Below are 20,499 nucleotides of genomic sequence, written 5' to 3' on the forward strand. Positions count from 1 at the left end.
GAAGAAGCCGTAAAGCTAAACAGGAAGAAGCTGTAAAGCTAAACAGGAAGTAGCCTTGAGAGCTAAACAGGAAGTAGCCTGGAGCGCTAAACGGGAAGAAGCAGTTAAGCTAAACAGGAAGTAGCTGCAAAGCTAAACGGGAAGTAGGCTGGAGCGCTAAACGGGAAGTAGCCTGGAGCGCTTAACGGGAAGTAGCCGGGAGCGCTAAACGGGAAGTAGCCGGGAGCGCTAAACAGGAAGTAGCCTGGAGCGCTTAACGGGAAGTAGCCGGGAGCGCTAAACGGGAAGAAGCAGTAAAGCTAAACAGGAAGAAGCCGTAAAGCTAAACAGGAAGTAGCCTCGAGCGCTAAACAGGAAGAAGCAGTAGAGCTAAACAGGAAGAAGCCGTCAAGCTAAACAGGAAGTAGCAGTAAAGATGTGCTAAAGTGTCCTGTAGGAGCATTAACGTGTATTAGTGTCCTCTAGGAGCATAAACGTGTGCTAAAGTGTCCTCTAGGAGACTAAACGTGTGTTAAAGTGTCCTCTAGGAGCATAAACGTGTGTTAAAGTGTCCTCTAGGAGCATAAACGTGTGTTAAAGTGTCCTCTAGGAGCATAAACGTGTGCTAAAGTGTCCTGTAGGAGCATTAACGTGTATTAGTGTCCTCTAGGAGCATAAACGTGTGCTAAAGTGTCCTCTAGGAGCATTAACGTGTGTTAAAGTGTCCTCTAGGAGCATAAACGTGTGTTAAAGTGTCCTCTAGGAGCATAAACGTGTGTTAAAGTGTCCTCTAGGAGCATAAACGTGTGTTAAAGTGTCCTCTAGGAGCATAAACGTGTGCTAAAGTATCCTCTAGGAGTAAACGTGTGCTAAAGTGTCCTCTAGGAGCATAAACGTGTGTTAAAGTGTCCTCTAGGAGCCTAAACGTGTGTTAAAGTGTCCTCTAGGAGCATAAACGTGTGCTAAAGTGTCCTCTAGGAGCATAAACGTGTGTTAAAGTGTCCTCTAGGAGCATAAACGTGTGTTAAAGTGTCCTCTAGGAGTAAACGTGTGCTATAGTGTCCTCTAGGAGCATAAACTTGTGCTAGAGTGTCCTCTAGGAGCATAAACGTGTGTTAAAGTGTCCTCTAGGAGCATAAACGTATGTTAGTGTCCTCTAGGAGCATAAACGTGTGCTAAAGTGTCCTCTAGGAGACTAAACGTGTGTTAAAGTGTCCTCTAGGAGACTAAACTTGTGTTAAAGTGTCTAGGAGCATAAACGTGTGCTAAAGTGTCCTCTAGGAGCATAAACGTGTGGTAAAGTGTCCTCTAGGAGCATAAACGTGTGTTAAAGTGTCCTCTAGGAGCATAAACGTGTGCTAAAGTGTCCTCTAGGAGTAAACGTGTGCTAAAGTGTCCTCTAGGAGCATAAACGTGTGTTAAAGTGTCCTCTAGGAGCATAAACGTGTGCTAAAGTGTCCTCTAGGAGCATAAACGTGTGTTAAAGTGTCCTCTAGGAGCCTAAACGTGTGCTAAAGTGTCCTCTAGGAGCATAAACGTGTGCTAAAGTGTCCTCTATGAGTAAACGTGTGCTAAAGTGTCCTCTAGGAGCATAAACGTGTGCTAAAGTGTCCTCTAGGAGCATAAACGTGTGTTAAAGTGTCCTCTAGGAGCATAAAGGTGTGTTAAAGTGTCCTCTAGGAGCATAAACGTGTGCTAAAGTGTCCTCTAGGAGCATAAACGTGTGTTAAAGTGTCCTCTAGGAGCCTAAACGTGTGCTAAAGTGTCCTCTAGGAGCATAAACGTGTGTTAAAGTGTCCTCTAGGAGCATAAATGTGTGTTAGTGTCCTCTAGGAGCATAAACGTGTGTTAAAGTGTCCTCTAGGAGCATAAACGTGTGTTAAAGTGTCCTCTAGGAGCATAAACGTCTGCTAAAGTGTCCTCTAGGAGCATGAGCGTGTGTTAAAGTGTCCTCTAGGAGCATAAACGTGTGTTAAAGTGTCCTCTAGGAGCCTAAACTTGTGTTAAAGTGTCCTCTAGGAGCCTAAACGTGTGCTAAAGTGTCCTCTAGGAGCCTAAACTTGTGTTAAAGTGTCCTAGGAGCATAAACGTGTGCTAAAGTGTCCTCTAGGAGCCTAAACTTGTGTTAAAGTGTCCTCTAGGAGACTAAACGTGTGCTAAAGTGTTCTCTAGGAGCCTAAACTTGTGTTAAAGTGTCCTCTAGGAGACTAAACTTGTGTTAAAGTGTCCTCTAGGAGACTAAACGTGTGTTAAAGTGTCCTCTAGGAGCCTAAACGTGTGCTAAAGTGTCCTCTAGGAGCCTAAACTTGTGCTAAAGTGTCCTCTAGGAGCATAAACGTGTGCTAAAGTGTCCTCTAGGAGCCTAAACTTGTGCTAAAGTGTCCTCTAGGAGCATAAACGTGTGCTAAAGTGGCCTCTAGGAGCCTAAACTTGTGTTAAAGTGTCCTCTAGGAGCCTAAACTTGTGTTAAAGTGTCCTCTAGGAGCCTAAACGTGTGTTAAAGTGTCCTCTAGGAGCATAAACGTGTGTTAAAGTGTCCTCTAGGAGCATAAACGTGTGCTAAAGTGTCCTCTAGGAGCATAAACGTGTGTTAAAGTGTCCTCTAGGAGCATGAACGTGTGCTAAAGTGTCCTCTAGGAGCATAAACGTGTGTTAAAGTGTCCTCTAGGAGCATAAACATGTGTTAAAGTGTCCTCTAGGAGCATAAACGTGTGTTAAAGTGTCCTCTAGGAGCATAAACGTGTGTTAAAGTGTCCTCTAGGTGCATAAACGTGTGTTAAAGTGTCCTCTAGGAGCCTAAACGTGTGTTAAAGTGTCCTCTAGGAGCATAAACGTGTGTTAAAGTGTCCTCTAGGAGCATAAACGTGTGCTAAAGTGTCCTCTAGGAGCATAAACGTGTGTTAAAGTGTCCTCTAGGAGCATGAACGTGTGCTAAAGTGTCCTCTAGGAGCATAAACGTGTGCTAAAGTGTCCTCTAGGAGCATAAACGTGTGTTAAAGTGTCCTCTAGGAGCATAAACATGTGTTAAAGTGTCCTCTAGGAGCATAAACGTGTGTTAAAGTGTCCTCTAGGAGCATAAACGTGTGTTAAAGTGTCCTCTAGGAGCATAAACGTGTGCTAAAGTGTCCTCTAGGATCATAAACGTGTGCTAAAGTGTCCTCTAGGAGCATAAACATGGTCCACGAGTCCGCCGGTTCGATGCCCCATGGCGGCCGCCTTTCCCCTCGCTTTGGACGGGATGCAAATGCGCCCCGGTTCATATCTGTAACTGGAAAGCTAGCGCTAATGCTAAAGCTAATGCTTAAGCTAATGCTAAAGCTAATGCTAATGCTAATGCTAAAGCTAACACAGGACGCAATGAAGGCAACAAGACGTAAAGAGTGAAAACCTTTAATTCATCGTTATTCATCTGATGCGTCAGTTACACAGGGACTCGAACCGGCGACCCTCTGGAGAGACGTCGGAGCGAGAGGGGGGGGGCTGCCGGTGAACCGCCGCCCCCCCTGAGCAGTTGGGGGGGGGTTGCTCAAAGGCACCTCGGCAGCGCAGGCCCACCGGTCCACGCTCCGTACGCGGTTTCACACAGTGGGGACTCGAACCGGCGACCCTGGATCCTTCAGGTGCAAGTTGAGACTGTCATGGGTCCACCTGTCTCTCCTCCCGTCTGTCCACCACGTAGTAGCGGTTTGTCCTGAGGTGGCGGTGCAGCGCGGCGAACCGGGCGGCCCGCCTCACCCTCGGCAGGACGTGGTCGCGGGTGAAGGCCTCGGCGCTCACGGGGCCCCGCCCCTCCGCCGCCAGGACGCCGTTGACGAAGGCGAGGCAGAACGTGAAGCAGTTGTGGCGCTCCTCGTCGAAGCTGAGGGTGAGACGGGTGAGAGAGAGACGGGTGAGAGAGAGACGGGTGAGAGAGAGACGGGTGAGAGAGACGGGTGAGAGAGACGGGTGAGAGAGACGGGTGAGAGAGACGGGTGAGAGAGAGAGACGGGTGAGAGAGAGACAGGTGAGAGAGAGACGGGTGAGAGAGAGAGAGAGAGAGACGGGTGAGAGGGACGGGTGAGAGAGAGACGGGTGAGAGAGAGACGGGTGAGAGAGATGGGGGAGAGAGAGACGGGTGAGAGAGAGATGGGTGAGAGAGAGAGGGGTGAGAGAGAGACGGGTCAGAGAGAGAGGGGTGAGAGAGAGACGGGTGAGAGAGAGGGGTGAGAGAGAGACGGGTGAGAGAGAGACGGGTGAGAGAGAGACGGGTGAGAGAGAGACGGGTGAGAGAGAGGCGGGTGAGAGAGAGAGGTGAGAGAGAGAGGGATGAGAGAGAGACGGGTGAGAGAGAGACAGGTGAGAGAGAAAGGGGTGAGAGAGAGAGGGGTGAGAGAGAGACGGGTGAGAGAGAGACGGGTGAGAGAGAAAGGGGTGAGAGAGAGAGGGGTGAGAGAGAGACGGGTGAGAGAGAGACGGGTGAGAGAGAGGCGGGTGAGAGAGAGACGGGTGAGAGAGAGAGGGGTGAGAGAGAGACGGGTGAGAGAGAGATGGGTGAGGAAGAGAGGGGTGAGAGAGAGGCGGGTGAGAGAGAGACGGGTGAGAGAGAGAGACGGGTGAGAGAGAGACGGGTGAGAGAGAGGCGGGTGAGAGAGAGACGGGTGAGAGAGAGACGGGTGAGAGAGATGGGTGAGAGAGACGGGTGAGAGAGAGACGGGTGAGAGAAAGAGGGGTGAGAGAGAGACGGGTGAGAGAGAAACGGGTGAGAGAGAGACGGGTGAGACTGAGACGGGTGAGAGAGAGACGGGTGAGAGAGAGACGGGTCAGAGAGAGAGACGGGTGAGAGAGAGACGGGTGAGAGAGAGACGAGTGAGAGAGAGAGGGGTGAGAGAGAAGGGTGAGAGAGAGGCGGGTGAGAGAGAGACGGGTGAGAGAGAGAGGGGTGAGAGAAAGAGGGGTGAGACAGATGGGTGAGAGAGACGGGTGAGAGAGAGGGGGGTGAGAGAGAGACGGGTGAGAGACGGGTGAGAGAGAGAGGGGTGAGAGAGAGAGACAGGTGAGAGAGAGACGGGTGAGAGAGAGACGGGTGAGAGAGACGGGTGAGAGAGAGACGGAGACGTTTTCATGTGTTTTCAGGCGTTTTTGTGGCGTTTTCGTCTGTTTTCAGTCGTTTTTGTGGTGTTTTCATCTGTTTTTAGTCGTTTTGTGGTGTTTTCATGTGTTTTCAGGCGTTTCTGTGGCGTTTTCATGTGTTTCTGTGGCGTTTTTCATCTGTTTTTAGTCGTTTTTGTTGTGTTTCATCTGTTTTTAGTCGTTTTTGTGGTGTTTGCATCTGTTTATAGTCGTTTTTGTGGTGTTTGCATCTGTTTATAGTCGTTTTTGTGGCGTTTTTATGTGTTTTCAGGCGTTTTTTAGGCGTTTTCGTCTGTTTTTAGTCGTTTTTGTGGCGTTTTCATGTGTTTCTGTGGTGTTTTTCATCTGTTTTTAGTCGTTTTTGTGGTATTTCATCTGTTTTTAGTCATTTTTGTGGTGTTTTCATCTGTTTTCAGGCGTTCTTTTGGCGTTTTCGTCTGTTTTTAGTCGTTTTTGTGGCGTTTTCGTCTGTTTTTAGTCGTTTTTGTGGTGTTTTCATCTGTTTTTAGTCGTTTTTGTGGCGTTTTCATCTGTTTTCAGTCGTTTTTGTGGCGTTTTAATGTGTTTTTAGGCGTTTTGGAGTGTTTTCATGTGTTTACAGGCATTTGTTTGGTGTTTTCGTCTGTTTTTTTGTCATTTTTGTGGTGTTTTCATCTGTTTTTAGTCGTTTTTGTGGCGTTTTCATCTGGTTTACGTCGTTTTTGTGTTTTTTTTCATCTGTTTTTAATCGTTTTTGTGTTGTTTTCATCTGGTTTACGTCGTTTTTGTTGCGTTTTCATCTGTTTCTAGTCGTTTTTGTGGTGTTTTCATCTGTTTTTAGTCGTTTTTGTGGTGTTTTCATCTGTTTTTAGTCGTTTTTGTGGTGTTTTCATGTGTTTTTAGTCGTTTTTGTGGTGTTTTCATCTGTTTTTAGTCGTTTTTGTGGCGTTTTCATCTGGTTTACGTCGTTTTTGTGGTGTTTGCATCTGTTTATAGTCGTTTTTGTGGTGTTTGCATCTGTTTATAGTCGTTTTTGTGGCGTTTTTATGTGTTTTCAGGCGTTTTTTAGGCGTTTTCGTCTGTTTTTAGTCGTTTTTGTGGCGTTTTCATGTGTTTCTGTGGTGTTTTTCATCTGTTTTTAGTCGTTTTTGTGGTATTTCATCTGTTTTTAGTCATTTTTGTGGTGTTTTCATCTGTTTTCAGGCGTTCTTTTGGCGTTTTCGTCTGTTTTTAGTCGTTTTTGTGGCGTTTTCGTCTGTTTTTAGTCGTTTTTGTGGTGTTTTCATCTGTTTTTAGTCGTTTTTGTGGCGTTTTCATCTGTTTTCAGTCGTTTTTGTGGCGTTTTAATGTGTTTTTAGGCGTTTTGGAGTGTTTTCATGTGTTTACAGGCATTTGTTTGGTGTTTTCGTCTGTTTTTTTGTCATTTTTGTGGTGTTTTCATCTGTTTTTAGTCGTTTTTGTGGCGTTTTCATCTGGTTTACGTCGTTTTTGTGTTTTTTTTCATCTGTTTTTAATCGTTTTTGTGTTGTTTTCATCTGGTTTACGTCGTTTTTGTTGCGTTTTCATCTGTTTCTAGTCGTTTTTGTGGTGTTTTCATCTGTTTTTAGTCGTTTTTGTGGTGTTTTCATGTGTTTTTAGTCGTTTTTGTGGTGTTTTCATCTGTTTTTAGTCGTTTTTGTGGCGTTTTCATCTGGTTTACGTCGTTTTTGTGTTTTTTTTCATCCATTTTTAGTCGTTTTTGTGGTGTTTTCATGTTTTTTCAGGCGTTTCTGTGGCGTTTTCATCTGTTTTTAATCGTTTTTGTGTTGTTTTCATCTGGTTTACGTCGTTTTTGTTGCGTTTTCATCTGTTTCTAGTCGTTTTTGTGGTGTTTTCATCTGGTTTTAGTCGTTTTTGTCATGTTTTGTGGTGTTTTCATCTTTTTTTGAGAGATGAAAACACCACAAAAACGACTGAAAACACATGAAAAAAACACAAAAACCGATGAAAACACCACAAAAACGACTGAAAACAGATGAAAACACCACAAAAACGCCTTAAAACACATGAACCACGACAATAAGATGAGAAAACGACTAAAAACAGATGAAAACACCACAAATACGACTAAAAACAGATGAAAACACCACAAAACGACTAAAAATGGATGAAAACACCACAAAAACGACTAAAAACAGATGAAAACGCCACAAAAACGACTTAAAACAGATGAAAACACCACAAAAAAGACTAAAAACAGATGAAAACGCCACAAAAACGACTATAAACCGATGAAAACACCCCAAAAACGACTTAAAACAGATGAAAAAAACACAAAAACGACCAAAAACAGATGAAAACGCCACATAAACGACTGAAAACACATGAAAACACCACAAAAACGACTAGAAACAGATGAAAACACCACAAAAACGACCAAAAACACATGAAAACACCACAAAAACGACTAGAAACAGATGAAAACACCACAAAAACGACTAGAAACAGATGAAAACACCACAAAAACGACCAAAAACACATGAAAACACCACAAAAACGACTGAAAACAGATGAAAACGCCACAAAAACGACCTGTTTTTAGTCGTTTTTGTGGTGTTTTCATGTGTTTTCAGGCGTTTTTGTGGTGTTTTCATGTGTTTTTAGTCGTTTTTGTTGTGTTTCATCTGTTTTTAGTCATTTTTGTGGTGTTTTCATCTGTTTTTAGTCGTTTTTGTGGTGTTTGCATCTGTTTATAGTCGTTTTTGTGGCGTTCTTATGTGTTTTCAGGCGTTTTTTAGGCGTTTTCGTCTGTTTTTAGTCGTTTTTGTGGCGTTTTCATGTGTTTCTGTGGTGTTTTTCATCTGTTTTTAGTCGTTTTTGTGGTATTTCATCTGTTTTTAGTCATTTTTGTGGTGTTTTCATCTGTTTTCAGGCGTTCTTTTGGCGTTTTCGTCTGTTTTTAGTCGTTTTTGTGGCGTTTTCGTCTGTTTTTAGTCGTTTTTGTGGTGTTTTCATCTGTTTTTAGTCGTTTTTGTGGCGTTTTCATCTGTTTTCAGTCGTTTTTGTGGCGTTTTCATGTGTTTTTAGGCGTTTTGGAGTGTTTTCATGTGTTTACAGGCATTTGTTTGGTGTTTTCGTCTGTTTTTTTGTCATTTTTGTGGTGTTTTCATCTGTTTTTAGTCGTTTTTGTGGCGTTTTCATCTGGTTTACGTCGTTTTTGTGTTTTTTTTCATCCATTTTTAGTCGTTTTTGTGGTGTTTTCATGTTTTTTCAGGCGTTTCTGTGGCGTTTTCATCTGTTTTTAATCGTTTTTGTGTTGTTTTCATCTGGTTTACGTCGTTTTTGTTGCGTTTTCATCTGTTTCTAGTCGTTTTTGTGGTGTTTTCATCTGGTTTTAGTCGTTTTTGTCATGTTTTGTGGTGTTTTCATCTTTTTTTGAGAGATGAAAACACCACAAAAACGACTGAAAACACATGAAAAAAACACAAAAACCGATGAAAACACCACAAAAACGACTGAAAACAGATGAAAACACCACAAAAACGCCTTAAAACACATGAACCACGACAATAAGATGAGAAAACGACTAAAAACAGATGAAAACACCACAAATACGACTAAAAACAGATGAAAACACCACAAAACGACTAAAAATGGATGAAAACACCACAAAAACGACTAAAAACAGATGAAAACGCCACAAAAACGACTTAAAACAGATGAAAACACCACAAAAAAGACAAAAAACAGATGAAAACGCCACAAAAACGACTATAAACCGATGAAAACACCCCAAAAACGACTTAAAACAGATGAAAAAAACACAAAAACGACCAAAAACAGATGAAAACGCCACATAAACGACTGAAAACACATGAAAACACCACAAAAACGACTAGAAACAGATGAAAACACCACAAAAACGACCAAAAACACATGAAAACACCACAAAAACGACTAGAAACAGATGAAAACACCACAAAAACGACTAGAAACAGATGAAAACACCACAAAAACGACCAAAAACACATGAAAACACCACAAAAACGACTAAAAACAGATGAAAACACCACAAAAACGACTAGAAACAGATGAAAACACCACAAAACGACCAAAAACACATGAAAACACCACAAAAACGACTGAAAACAGATGAAAACGCCACAAATACGACTAAAAACAGATGAAAACACCACAAAACGACTAAAAATGGATGAAAACACCACAAAAACGACTAAAAACAGATGAAAACGCCACAAAAACGACTATAAACCGATGAAAACACCCCAAAAACGACTTAAAACAGATGAAAAAAACACAAAAACGACCAAAAACAGATGAAAACGCCACATAAACGACTGAAAACACATGAAAACACCACAAAAACGACAAGAAACAGATGAAAACACCACAAAAACGACCAAAAACACATGAAAACACCACAAAAACGACTAGAAACAGATGAAAACACCACAAAAACGACTAGAAACAGATGAAAACACCACAAAAACGACCAAAAACACATGAAAACACCACAAAAACGACTAAAAACAGATGAAAACACCACAAAAACGACTAGAAACAGATGAAAACACCACAAAAACGACCAAAAACACATGAAAACACCACAAAAACGACTGAAAACAGATGAAAACGCCACAAAAACGACCTGTTTTTAGTCGTTTTTGTGGTGTTTTCATGTGTTTTCAGGCGTTTTTGTGGTGTTTTCATGTGTTTTCAGGCGTTTCTGTGGCGTTTTCATGTGTTTTCAGGCGTTTTTGTGGCGTTTTCGTCTGTTTTCAGTCGTTTTTGTGGTGTTTTCATCTGTTTTTAGTCGTTTTGGGGTGTTTTCATGTGTTTTCAGGCGTTTTTGTGGCGTTTTCATCTGTTTTTGGTCGTTTTTGTTGGGTATTCATGTGTTTTTAGTCGTTTTGTGGTGTTTTCATGTGTTTTCAGGCGTTTCTGTGGCGTTTTCATGTGTTTATAGGCGTTTTTTGGTCGTTTTTGTGGTGTTTTCATGTGTTTATAGGCGTTTTTTAGTCGTTTTTGTGGCGTTTTCATGTGTTTCTGTGGCGTTTTTCATCTGTTTTTAGTCGTTTTTGTTGTGTTTCATCTGTTTTTAGTCATTTTTTTGGTGTTTTCATCTGTTTTTAGTCGTTTTTGTGGTGTTTGCATCTGTTTTCGTCTGTTTTTAGTCGTTTTTGTGGCGTTTTCATGTGTTTCTGTGGTGTTTTTCATCTGTTTTTAGTCGTTTTTGTGGTATTTCATCTGTTTTTAGTCATTTTTGTGGTGTTTTCATCTGTTTTCAGGCGTTCTTTTGGCGTTTTCGTCTGTTTTTAGTCGTTTTTGTGGCGTTTTCGTCTGTTTTTAGTCGTTTTTGTGGTGTTTTCATCTGTTTTTAGTCGTTTTTGTGGCGTTTTCATCTGTTTTCAGTCGTTTTTGTGGCGTTTTCATGTGTTTTCAGGCGTTTTGGAGTGTTTTCATGTGTTTACAGGCGTTTTTGTGGTGTTTTCATGTGTTTTCAGGCGTTTCTGTGGCGTTTTCATGTGTTTTCAGGCGTTTTTGTGGCGTTTTCGTCTGTTTTCAGTCGTTTTTGTGGTGTTTTCATCTGTTTTTAGTCGTTTTGGGGTGTTTTCATGTGTTTTCAGGCGTTTTTGTGGCGTTTTCATCTGTTTTTGGTCGTTTTTGTTGGGTATTCATGTGTTTTTAGTCGTTTTGTGGTGTTTTCATGTGTTTTCAGGCGTTTCTGTGGCGTTTTCATGTGTTTATAGGCGTTTTTTAGTCGTTTTTGTGGTGTTTTCATGTGTTTATAGGCGTTTTTTAGTCGTTTTTGTGGCGTTTTCATGTGTTTCTGTGGCGTTTTTCATCTGTTTTTAGTCGTTTTTGTTGTGTTTCATCTGTTTTTAGTCATTTTTTTGGTGTTTTCATCTGTTTTTAGTCGTTTTTGTGGTGTTTGCATCTGTTTTCGTCTGTTTTTAGTCGTTTTTGTGGCGTTTTCATGTGTTTCTGTGGTGTTTTTCATCTGTTTTTAGTCGTTTTTGTGGTATTTCATCTGTTTTTAGTCATTTTTGTGGTGTTTTCATCTGTTTTCAGGCGTTCTTTTGGCGTTTTCGTCTGTTTTTAGTCGTTTTTGTGGCGTTTTCGTCTGTTTTTAGTCGTTTTTGTGGTGTTTTCATCTGTTTTTAGTCGTTTTTGTGGCGTTTTCATCTGTTTTCAGTCGTTTTTGTGGCGTTTTCATGTGTTTTCAGGCGTTTTGGAGTGTTTTCATGTGTTTACAGGCATTTGTTTGGTGTTTTCGTCTGTTTTTTTGTCATTTTTGTGGTGTTTTCATCTGTTTATAGTCGTTTTTGTGGCGTTTTCATCTGTTTTTAGTCGTTTTTGTGGTGTTTTCATCTGTTTTTAGTCGTTTTTGTGGCGTTTTCATCTGGTTTACGTCGTTTTTGTGTTTTTTTTCATCCATTTTTAGTCGTTTTTGTGGTGTTTTCATGTTTTTTCAGGCGTTTCTGTGGCGTTTTCATCTGTTTTTAATCGTTTTTGTGTTGTTTTCATCTGGTTTACGTCGTTTTTGTTGCGTTTTCATCTGTTTCTAGTCGTTTTTGTGGTGTTTTCATCTGGTTTTAGTCGTTTTTGTCATGTTTTGTGGTGTTTTCATCTTTTTTTGAGAGATGAAAACACCACAAAAACGACTGAAAACACATGAAAAAAACACAAAAACCGATGAAAACACCACAAAAACGACTGAAAACAGATGAAAACACCACAAAAACGCCTTAAAACACATGAACCACGACAATAAGATGAGAAAACGACTAAAAACAGATGAAAACACCACAAATACGACTAAAAACAGATGAAAACACCACAAAACGACTAAAAATGGATGAAAACACCACAAAAACGACTAAAAACAGATGAAAACGCCACAAAAACGACTATAAACCGATGAAAACACCCCAAAAACGACTTAAAACAGATGAAAAAAACACAAAAACGACCAAAAACAGATGAAAACGCCACATAAACGACTGAAAACACATGAAAACACCACAAAAACGACAAGAAACAGATGAAAACACCACAAAAACGACCAAAAACACATGAAAACACCACAAAAACGACTAGAAACAGATGAAAACACCACAAAAACGACTAGAAACAGATGAAAACACCACAAAAACGACCAAAAACACATGAAAACACCACAAAAACGACTAAAAACAGATGAAAACACCACAAAAACGACTAGAAACAGATGAAAACACCACAAAAACGACCAAAAACACATGAAAACACCACAAAAACGACTGAAAACAGATGAAAACGCCACAAAAACGACCTGTTTTTAGTCGTTTTTGTGGTGTTTTCATGTGTTTTCAGGCGTTTTTGTGGTGTTTTCATGTGTTTTCAGGCGTTTCTGTGGCGTTTTCATGTGTTTTCAGGCGTTTTTGTGGCGTTTTCGTCTGTTTTCAGTCGTTTTTGTGGTGTTTTCATCTGTTTTTAGTCGTTTTGGGGTGTTTTCATGTGTTTTCAGGCGTTTTTGTGGCGTTTTCATCTGTTTTTGGTCGTTTTTGTTGGGTATTCATGTGTTTTTAGTTGTTTTGTGGTGTTTTCATGTGTTTTCAGGCGTTTCTGTGGCGTTTTCATGTGTTTATAGGCGTTTTTTAGTCGTTTTTGTGGTGTTTTCATGTGTTTATAGGCGTTTTTTAGTCGTTTTTGTGGCGTTTTCATGTGTTTCTGTGGCGTTTTTCATCTGTTTTTAGTCGTTTTTGTTGTGTTTCATCTGTTTTTAGTCATTTTTTTGGTGTTTTCATCTGTTTTTAGTCGTTTTTGTGGTGTTTGCATCTGTTTATAGTCGTTTTTGTGGCGTTTTTATGTGTTTTCAGGCGTTCTTTTGGCGTTTTCGTCTGTTTTTAGTCGTTTTTGTGGCGTTTTCATGTGTTTCTGTGGTGTTTTTCATCTGTTTTTAGTCGTTTTTGTGGTGTTTTCATCTGTTTTCAGGCGTTCTTTTGGCGTTTTCGTCTGTTTTTAGTCGTTTTTGTGGCGTTTTCGTCTGTTTTTAGTCGTTTTTGTGGTGTTTTCATCTGTTTTTAGTCGTTTTTGTGGCGTTTTCATCTGTTTTCAGTCGTTTTTGTGGCGTTTTCATGTGTTTTTAGGCGTTTTGGAGTGTTTTCATGTGTTTACAGGCATTTGTTTGGTGTTTTCGTCTGTTTTTTTGTCATTTTTGTGGTGTTTTCATCTGTTTTTAGTCGTTTTTGTGGCGTTTTCATCTGGTTTACGTCGTTTTTGTGTTTTTTTTCATCCATTTTTAGTCGTTTTTGTGGTGTTTTCATGTTTTTTCAGGCGTTTCTGTGGCGTTTTCATCTGTTTTTAATCGTTTTTGTGTTGTTTTCATCTGGTTTACGTCGTTTTTGTTGCGTTTTCATCTGTTTCTAGTCGTTTTTGTGGTGTTTTCATCTGGTTTTAGTCGTTTTTGTCATGTTTTGTGGTGTTTTCATCTTTTTTTGAGAGATGAAAACACCACAAAAACGACTGAAAACACATGAAAAAAACACAAAAACCGATGAAAACACCACAAAAACGACTGAAAACAGATGAAAACACCACAAAAACGCCTTAAAACACATGAACCACGACAATAAGATGAGAAAACGACTAAAAACAGATGAAAACACCACAAATACGACTAAAAACAGATGAAAACACCACAAAACGACTAAAAATGGATGAAAACACCACAAAAACGACTAAAAACAGATGAAAACGCCACAAAAACGACTTAAAACAGATGAAAACACCACAAAAAAGACTAAAAACAGATGAAAACGCCACAAAAACGACTATAAACCGATGAAAACACCCCAAAAACGACTTAAAACAGAAGAAAAAAACACAAAAACGACCAAAAACAGATGAAAACGCCACATAAACGACTGAAAACACATGAAAACACCACAAAAACGACTAGAAACAGATGAAAACACCACAAAAACGACCAAAAACACATGAAAACACCACAAAAACGACTAGAAACAGATGAAAACACCACAAAAACGACTAGAAACAGATGAAAACACCACAAAAACGACCAAAAACACATGAAAACACCACAAAAACGACTAAAAACAGATGAAAACACCACAAAAACGACTAGAAACAGATGAAAACACCACAAAAACGACCAAAAACACATGAAAACACCACAAAAACGACTGAAAACAGATGAAAACGCCACAAAAACGACCTAAAGCACATGAAAACACCACAAAAACGACTTAAAACATGAAAACAGGTGTGAGGCTCAACTGTGTCACGTGTGAGGCTCACCTGCGTCCTTTGTGGCGTTTTCATCTGTTTTTGGTCGTTTTTGTGGTGTTTTCATCTGGTTTTGGTCGTTTTTGTGGCGTTTTCATGTGTTTTAAGGCATTTTTGTGGTGTTTTCATCTGTATTCAGTCGTTTTTGTCATGTTTTGTGGTGTTTTCAGGCGTTTTTGTGTATTTTTCATCCATTTTTTGTCATTTTTTGTGTGTTTTCATGTGTTTTCAGGCGTTTTGTGGTGTTTTCATCTGTTTTTCGTCGTTTTCTCATCTTTTTGTGGTGTTTCTATTTGTTTCCAGTCGTTTTTGTCATGTTTTGTGGTGTTTTCAGGCGTTTTGAGTCGTTTTTGTCACAATTTTTTACCTGGTCCAGGCGGGGTCCCACATGGGCCCCTCAGAGAGTTTTCATCTGGTTTTAGTCGTTTTTGTCATGTTTTGTGGTGTTTTCATCTTTTTTTGAGAAATGAAAACACCACAAAAACGACTGAAAACACATGAAAAAAACACAAAAACCGTTGAAAACACCACAAAAACGACTGAAAACAGATGAAAACACCACAAAAACGCCTTAAAACACATGAACCACGACAATAAGATGAGAAAACGACTAAAAACAGATGAAAACACCACAAATACGACTAAAAACAGATGAAAACACCACAAAACGACTAAAAATGGATGAAAACACCACAAAAACGACTAAAAACAGATGAAAACGCCACAAAAACGACTTAAAACAGATGAAAACACCACAAAAAAGACTAAAAACAGATGAAAACGCCACAAAAACGACTATAAACCGATGAAAACACCCCAAAAACGACTTAAAACAGATGAAAAAAACACAAAAACGACCAAAAACAGATGAAAACGCCACATAAACGACTTAAAACAGATGAAAACACCACAAAAACGACTAAAAACAGATGAAAACGCCACAAAAACGACTATAAACCGATGAAAACACCCCAAAAACGACTTAAAACAGATGAAAAAAACACAAAAACGACCAAAAACAGATGAAAACGCCACATAAACGACTGAAAACACATGAAAACACCACAAAAACGACTAGAAACAGATGAAAACACCACAAAAACGACCAAAAACACATGAAAACACCACAAAAACGACTAGAAACAGATGAAAACACCTCAAAAACGACCAAAAACACATGAAAACACCACAAAAACGACTGAAAACAGATGAAAACGCCACAAAAACGACTATAAACCGATGAAAACACCCCAAAAACGACTTAAAACAGATGAAAAAAACACAAAAACGACCAAAAACACATGAAAACACCACAAAAACGACTAGAAACAGATGAAAACACCACAAAAACGACTAGAAACAGATGAAAACACCACAAAAACGACCAAAAACACATGAAAACACCACAAAAACGACTAGAAACAGATGAAAACACCACAAAAACGACTAGAAACAGATGAAAACACCACAAAAACGACCAAAAACACATGAAAACACCACAAAAACGACCAAAAACACATGAAAACACCACAAAAACGATTTAAAACAGATGAAAACAGGTGTGAGGCTCACCTGCGTCCTTTGTGGCGTTTTCATCTGTTTTTGGTCGTTTTTGTGGTGTTTTCATCTGTTTTTGGGCGTTTTTGTGGTGTTTTCTATGTGTTTCCAGTCGTTTTTGTCATGTTTTGTGGTGTTTTCAGGCGTTTTTATGGTGTTTTCATCTAATTTTAGTCGTTTTTGTGGTGTTTTCATCTGGTTTTGGTCGTTTTTGTGGCGTTTTCATCTGTGTTCAGTCGTTTCTGTCATGTTTTGTGGTGTTTTCAGGCGTTTTTATGGTGTTTTCATCCTCTTTTGGTCGTTTTTGTCACAATTTTTCACCTGGTCCAGGCGGGGTCCCACATGGGCCCCTCAGAGAAGCGCTCCAGGTCCTGGTCCCACTGCGCCCGCAGGTGGAACATGTCGGGCCGCACCAGAGGAACGCTGACGCAGCGCTCCCACCCGCTGGCGTCCCGACACACTCCGGCACGAGTGTAGTTATACACGAGCCCTGCACACACACACACACACACACACACACACACACACACACACACACACACACACGCGCCTGGGTTAAATGTGTGTGTGTGTGTGTGTGTGTGTGTGTGTGTGAACGCGGCGTCACGTTCGTACCTGAGGTGTTGGAGATGCCGGTGTGGAGTTCGGACGTCCCGTCGAAGTCGCTGAGGGACACACACACACACACACACACACACACACACACACACACACACACACACAAACACACACACACACACACACACACACACACACACACACGTTAACATGTGTTTTCAGGCGTTTATGTGGTGTTTTCATCTGTTTTCAGTCGTTTTTGTGGTGTTTTCAGTCGTTTTTGTGGTGTTTTCATCTGTTTTCAGTCGTATTTGTGGTGTTTTCATCAGTTTTTAGTCGTTTTTGTGGTGTTTTCATCTGTTTTCAGTCGTTTTTATGGTGTTTTCATGTTTTTTCAGTAGTTTCTGTGGTGTTTTCATGTGTTTTTGATCGTTTATGTGGTGTTTTCATCTGTTTTCAGTCGTTTTTGTGGTGTTTTCATGTGTTTTCAGTTGTTTTTGTGGTGTTTTTGTGTGTTTTCAGTCGTTTTTGTGGTGTTTTCATGTGTTTTCAGTCGTTTTTAGTCGTTTTTGTGGTGTTTTCATCTGTTTTCAGTCGTTTTTGTGGTGTTTTCATCAGTTTTTAGTTGTTTTTGTGGTGTTTTTATGTGTTTTCGATCGTTTTTGTTGTGTTTTCATTTGTTTTCAGTCGTTTTTGTGGTGTTTTCATGTGTTTTCAGTCGTTTTTGTGGTGTTTTCATATGTTTTTGGTCGTTTTTGTGGTGTTATTATGTGTTTTCGATCGTTTTTGTGGTGTTTTCATTTGGTTTCAGTCGTTTTTGTGGTGTTTTCATGTGTTTTTGATCGTTTTTTTGTGTTGTCATCTGTTTTCAGTCGTTTTTGTGGTGTTTTCATGTGTTTTCGATCGTTTTTGTGGTGTTTTCATGTGTTTTCAGTCGTTTTTGTGGTATTTTCATCTGTTCATCTTTCCATGAAAACACCACAAAAACGTGACAAAAACAACAAAAAACGGATGAAAACACCATAAAAACGCCTTGGAACACATGGAAACACCACCAAAAGATGAGAAAACGACTAAAAACAGACGAAAACACCACAAAAACGACTAAAAAAGGATGAAAACACCATAAAAACGCCTGAAAACACATGAAAACACCACAAAAACATGACAAAACGACTAAAAACACATGAAAACGCCACAAAAACGCCTGAAAACACATGAAAACACAACAAAATGATGACAAAAACATGAGTGTATGTGTATATGTGTGTGTGTGTGTGTGTGTACCTGTGTGTGTGTTTGTGTGTGTACCTGTGTGTGTGTGTGTGTGTGTGTGTACCTGTGTGTGTGCACCAGCAGGCAGCAGCTGCTCTGGTGGCCGTCCCTGAGGGGGGAGTGGAGGCGGACGGGCGCCTCCAGCAGGCCCCTCCCCCTCCTACAGGCCCCTCCTCCTCTCGCAGACCCCTCCCCCTCCCGCTGACTCCTCGCTCTCCTATTGGCCCCTCCCACCGCAGGCCCCTCCCCCTCCTGCTGGCTCCTCCCCCTCAGCTCCTCCCCGCAGCTCGGACACTCGTCCGGCACCGAGAGGCAGAAGATCTGCGTGTGACAGTGGGTGAGGAGGAGCAGCCCGTCCTCCGTCATCCCCCTCTTCTTCTCCTCCTTTACTTCCTCCTTTACTTCCTCCTTTACTTCCTCCTTTACTTCCTCTTCTCCTTTACTTCCTCCTTTACTTCCTTTACTTCCTCCTTTACCTCTTCCTTTAGTTCCTTCTTTAGTTCCTCCTTTACTTCCTCTTTTACTTCCTCCTTTACTTCCTCCTTTACTTCCTCCTTTACTTCCTTTAGTTCCTCCTTTACTTCCTCCTTTACTTTCTTTAGTTCCTCCTTTACTTCCTTTAGTTCCTCCTTTACTTCCTTTACTTCCTCTTTTCCTCCTTTACTTCCTCCTTTACTTCCTTTACTTCCTCCTTTATTTCCTTCTGCTGCTCCTTTACTTCCTCCTTTACTTGCTTTAGTTCCTCCTCTACTTCCTCCTTTACTTCCTCCTTTAGTTCCTCCTTTACTTCCTCTTTTCCTCCGTAACTTCCTCCTTTACTTCCTTTACTTCCTCCTTTACTTTCTCCTTTACTTCCTCCTTTACTTCCTTTACTTCCTCCTTTACTTCCTTTACTTCCTCCTTTACCTCCTCCTTTTCCTCCTTTACTTCCTCCTTTACTTCCTTTAGTTCCTCCTTTACTTCCTTTACTTCCTTTACTTCCTCCTTTACTTCCTCCTTTACTTCCTTTACTTCCTCCTTTAGTTTCTCCTTTAGTTCCTCCTTTACTTCCTTCTTTTACTTCCTTTACTTCCTCCTTTACTTCCTTTACTTCCTCCTTTACTTCCTCCTTTACTTCCTTTAGTTCCTCCTTACTTCCTTTACTTCCTCCTTTACTTCCTTTACTTTCTCCTTTACTTTCTTTACTTCCTCTGCTGCTCCTTTACTTCCTCCTTTACTTCCTTCACTTCTTCCTTTAGTTCCTCCTTTACTTCCTCCTTTTCCTCCTTCACTTCTTCCTTTAGTTCCTCCTTTACTTCCTTTACTTCCTTTACTTCCTCCTTTATTTCCTTTACTTCCTCCTTTACTTCCTCCTTTACTTTCTCCTTTACTTCCTCCTTTACTTCCTTTACTTCCTCCTTTACTTCCTCCTTTACTTCCTTTAGTTCCTTTTGTTCCTCCTTTACTTCCTTTTACTTCCTTTACTTCCTCCTTTACTTCCTCCTTTACTTCCTCCGTTACTTCCTACTTAACTTCCTCCTTTATTTCCTCCTTTATTTCCTCTGCTGCTCCTTTACTTCCTCCTTTTCTTGCTTTAGTTCCTCCTCTACTTCCTCCTTTACTTCCTTTACTTCCTCCTTTACTTCCTCCTTTACTTCCTTTACTTCCTCCTTTACTTCCTCCTCTACTTCCTTTATTTCCTCCTTTATTTCCTCTGCTGCTCATTTACTTCCTCCTTTACTTCCTCCGTTACTTTCTCCTTTACTTCCTCTTTTAGTTCCTCCTTTACTTCCTCTTTTCCTCCTTTACTTCCTCCTTTACTTCCTTTACTTTAGTTCTCCTTTACTTCCTTTAGTTCCTCCTTTACTTCCTCCTTTATTTCCTCCTTTACTTCCTCCTTTACTTCCTTTAGTTCCTCCTTTACTTCCTTTACTTCCTCCTTTACTTCCTTTACTTCCTCCTTTATTTCCTTTAATTCCTCCTTTACTTCCTTTACTTCCTCCTTTACTTCCTCCTTTACTTTCTTTTGTTCCTCCTTTACTTCCTCCTTGACTTCCTCCTTTACTTCCTCCTTTATTTCCTCCTTTACTTCCTCTTTTACTTCCTTTAGTTCCTCCTTAACTTCCTCCTTTACTTCCTCCTTTTCTTCCTCTTTTCCTCCTTTACTTCCTCCTTTACTTCCTTATTTCCTCCTTTACTTCCTCCTTTACTTCCTCTTCTCCTCCTTTACTTCCTCCTTTACTTCCTCTTCTCCTCCTTTACTTCCTCCTTTCTTCCTCACGTGTCTTCTTCTCCTCCTTTCTTCTCTCTCTCTCTCTCTCTGACGTGTCTTCTTCTCCTCCTTTCTTCTCTCTCTCTCTCTCTGACGTGTCTTCTTCTCCTCCTTTCTTCTCTCTCTCTCTCTCTCTGACGTGTCTTCTTCTCCTCCTTTCTTCTCTCTCTCTCTCTCTGACGTGTCTTCTTCTCCTCCTTTCTTCTCTCTCTCTCTCTCTGACGTGTCTTCTTCTCCTCCTTTCTTCTCTCTCTCTCTCTCTGACGTGTCTTCTTCTCCTCCTTTCTTCTCTCTCTCTCTCTCTGACGTGTCTTCTTCTCCTCCTTTCTTCTCTCTCTCTCTCTGACGTGTCTTCTTCTCCTCCTTTCTTCTCTCTCTCTCTCTCTGACGTGTCTTCTTCTCCTTTCTTCTCTCTCTCTCTCTCTGACGTGTCTTCTTCTCCTCCTTTCTTCTCTCTCTCTCTCTCTCTGACGTGTCTTCTTCTCCTCCTTTCTTCTCTC

General features: G+C 40.8%; 1 protein-coding gene across 1 annotated transcript; it reads right to left on the reverse strand.

Annotated features, from left to right (window-relative positions):
* Positions 1-3,553: 3,553 nt before the first annotated feature.
* Positions 3,554-18,114, reverse strand: LOC310966188 (MKRN2 opposite strand protein-like; the record flags this gene model as incomplete). The annotated part of the gene is made up of 4 exons (XM_083940046.1): positions 3,554-3,838; positions 16,237-16,405; positions 16,531-16,580; positions 17,813-18,114. The coding sequence occupies 4 exons, from the start codon at positions 18,112-18,114 to the stop codon at positions 3,616-3,618; spliced, it is 744 nt and encodes a 247-aa protein (XP_083796172.1). The 3' UTR covers positions 3,554-3,615.
* Between the last annotated feature and the right edge of the window lie 2,385 nt (positions 18,115-20,499).

This window comes from Echiichthys vipera (genome assembly GCF_963691815.1).
Source record: "Echiichthys vipera genome assembly, chromosome: Y".
In the NCBI taxonomy this organism is placed as follows: domain Eukaryota; kingdom Metazoa; phylum Chordata; class Actinopteri; order Perciformes; family Trachinidae; genus Echiichthys; species Echiichthys vipera.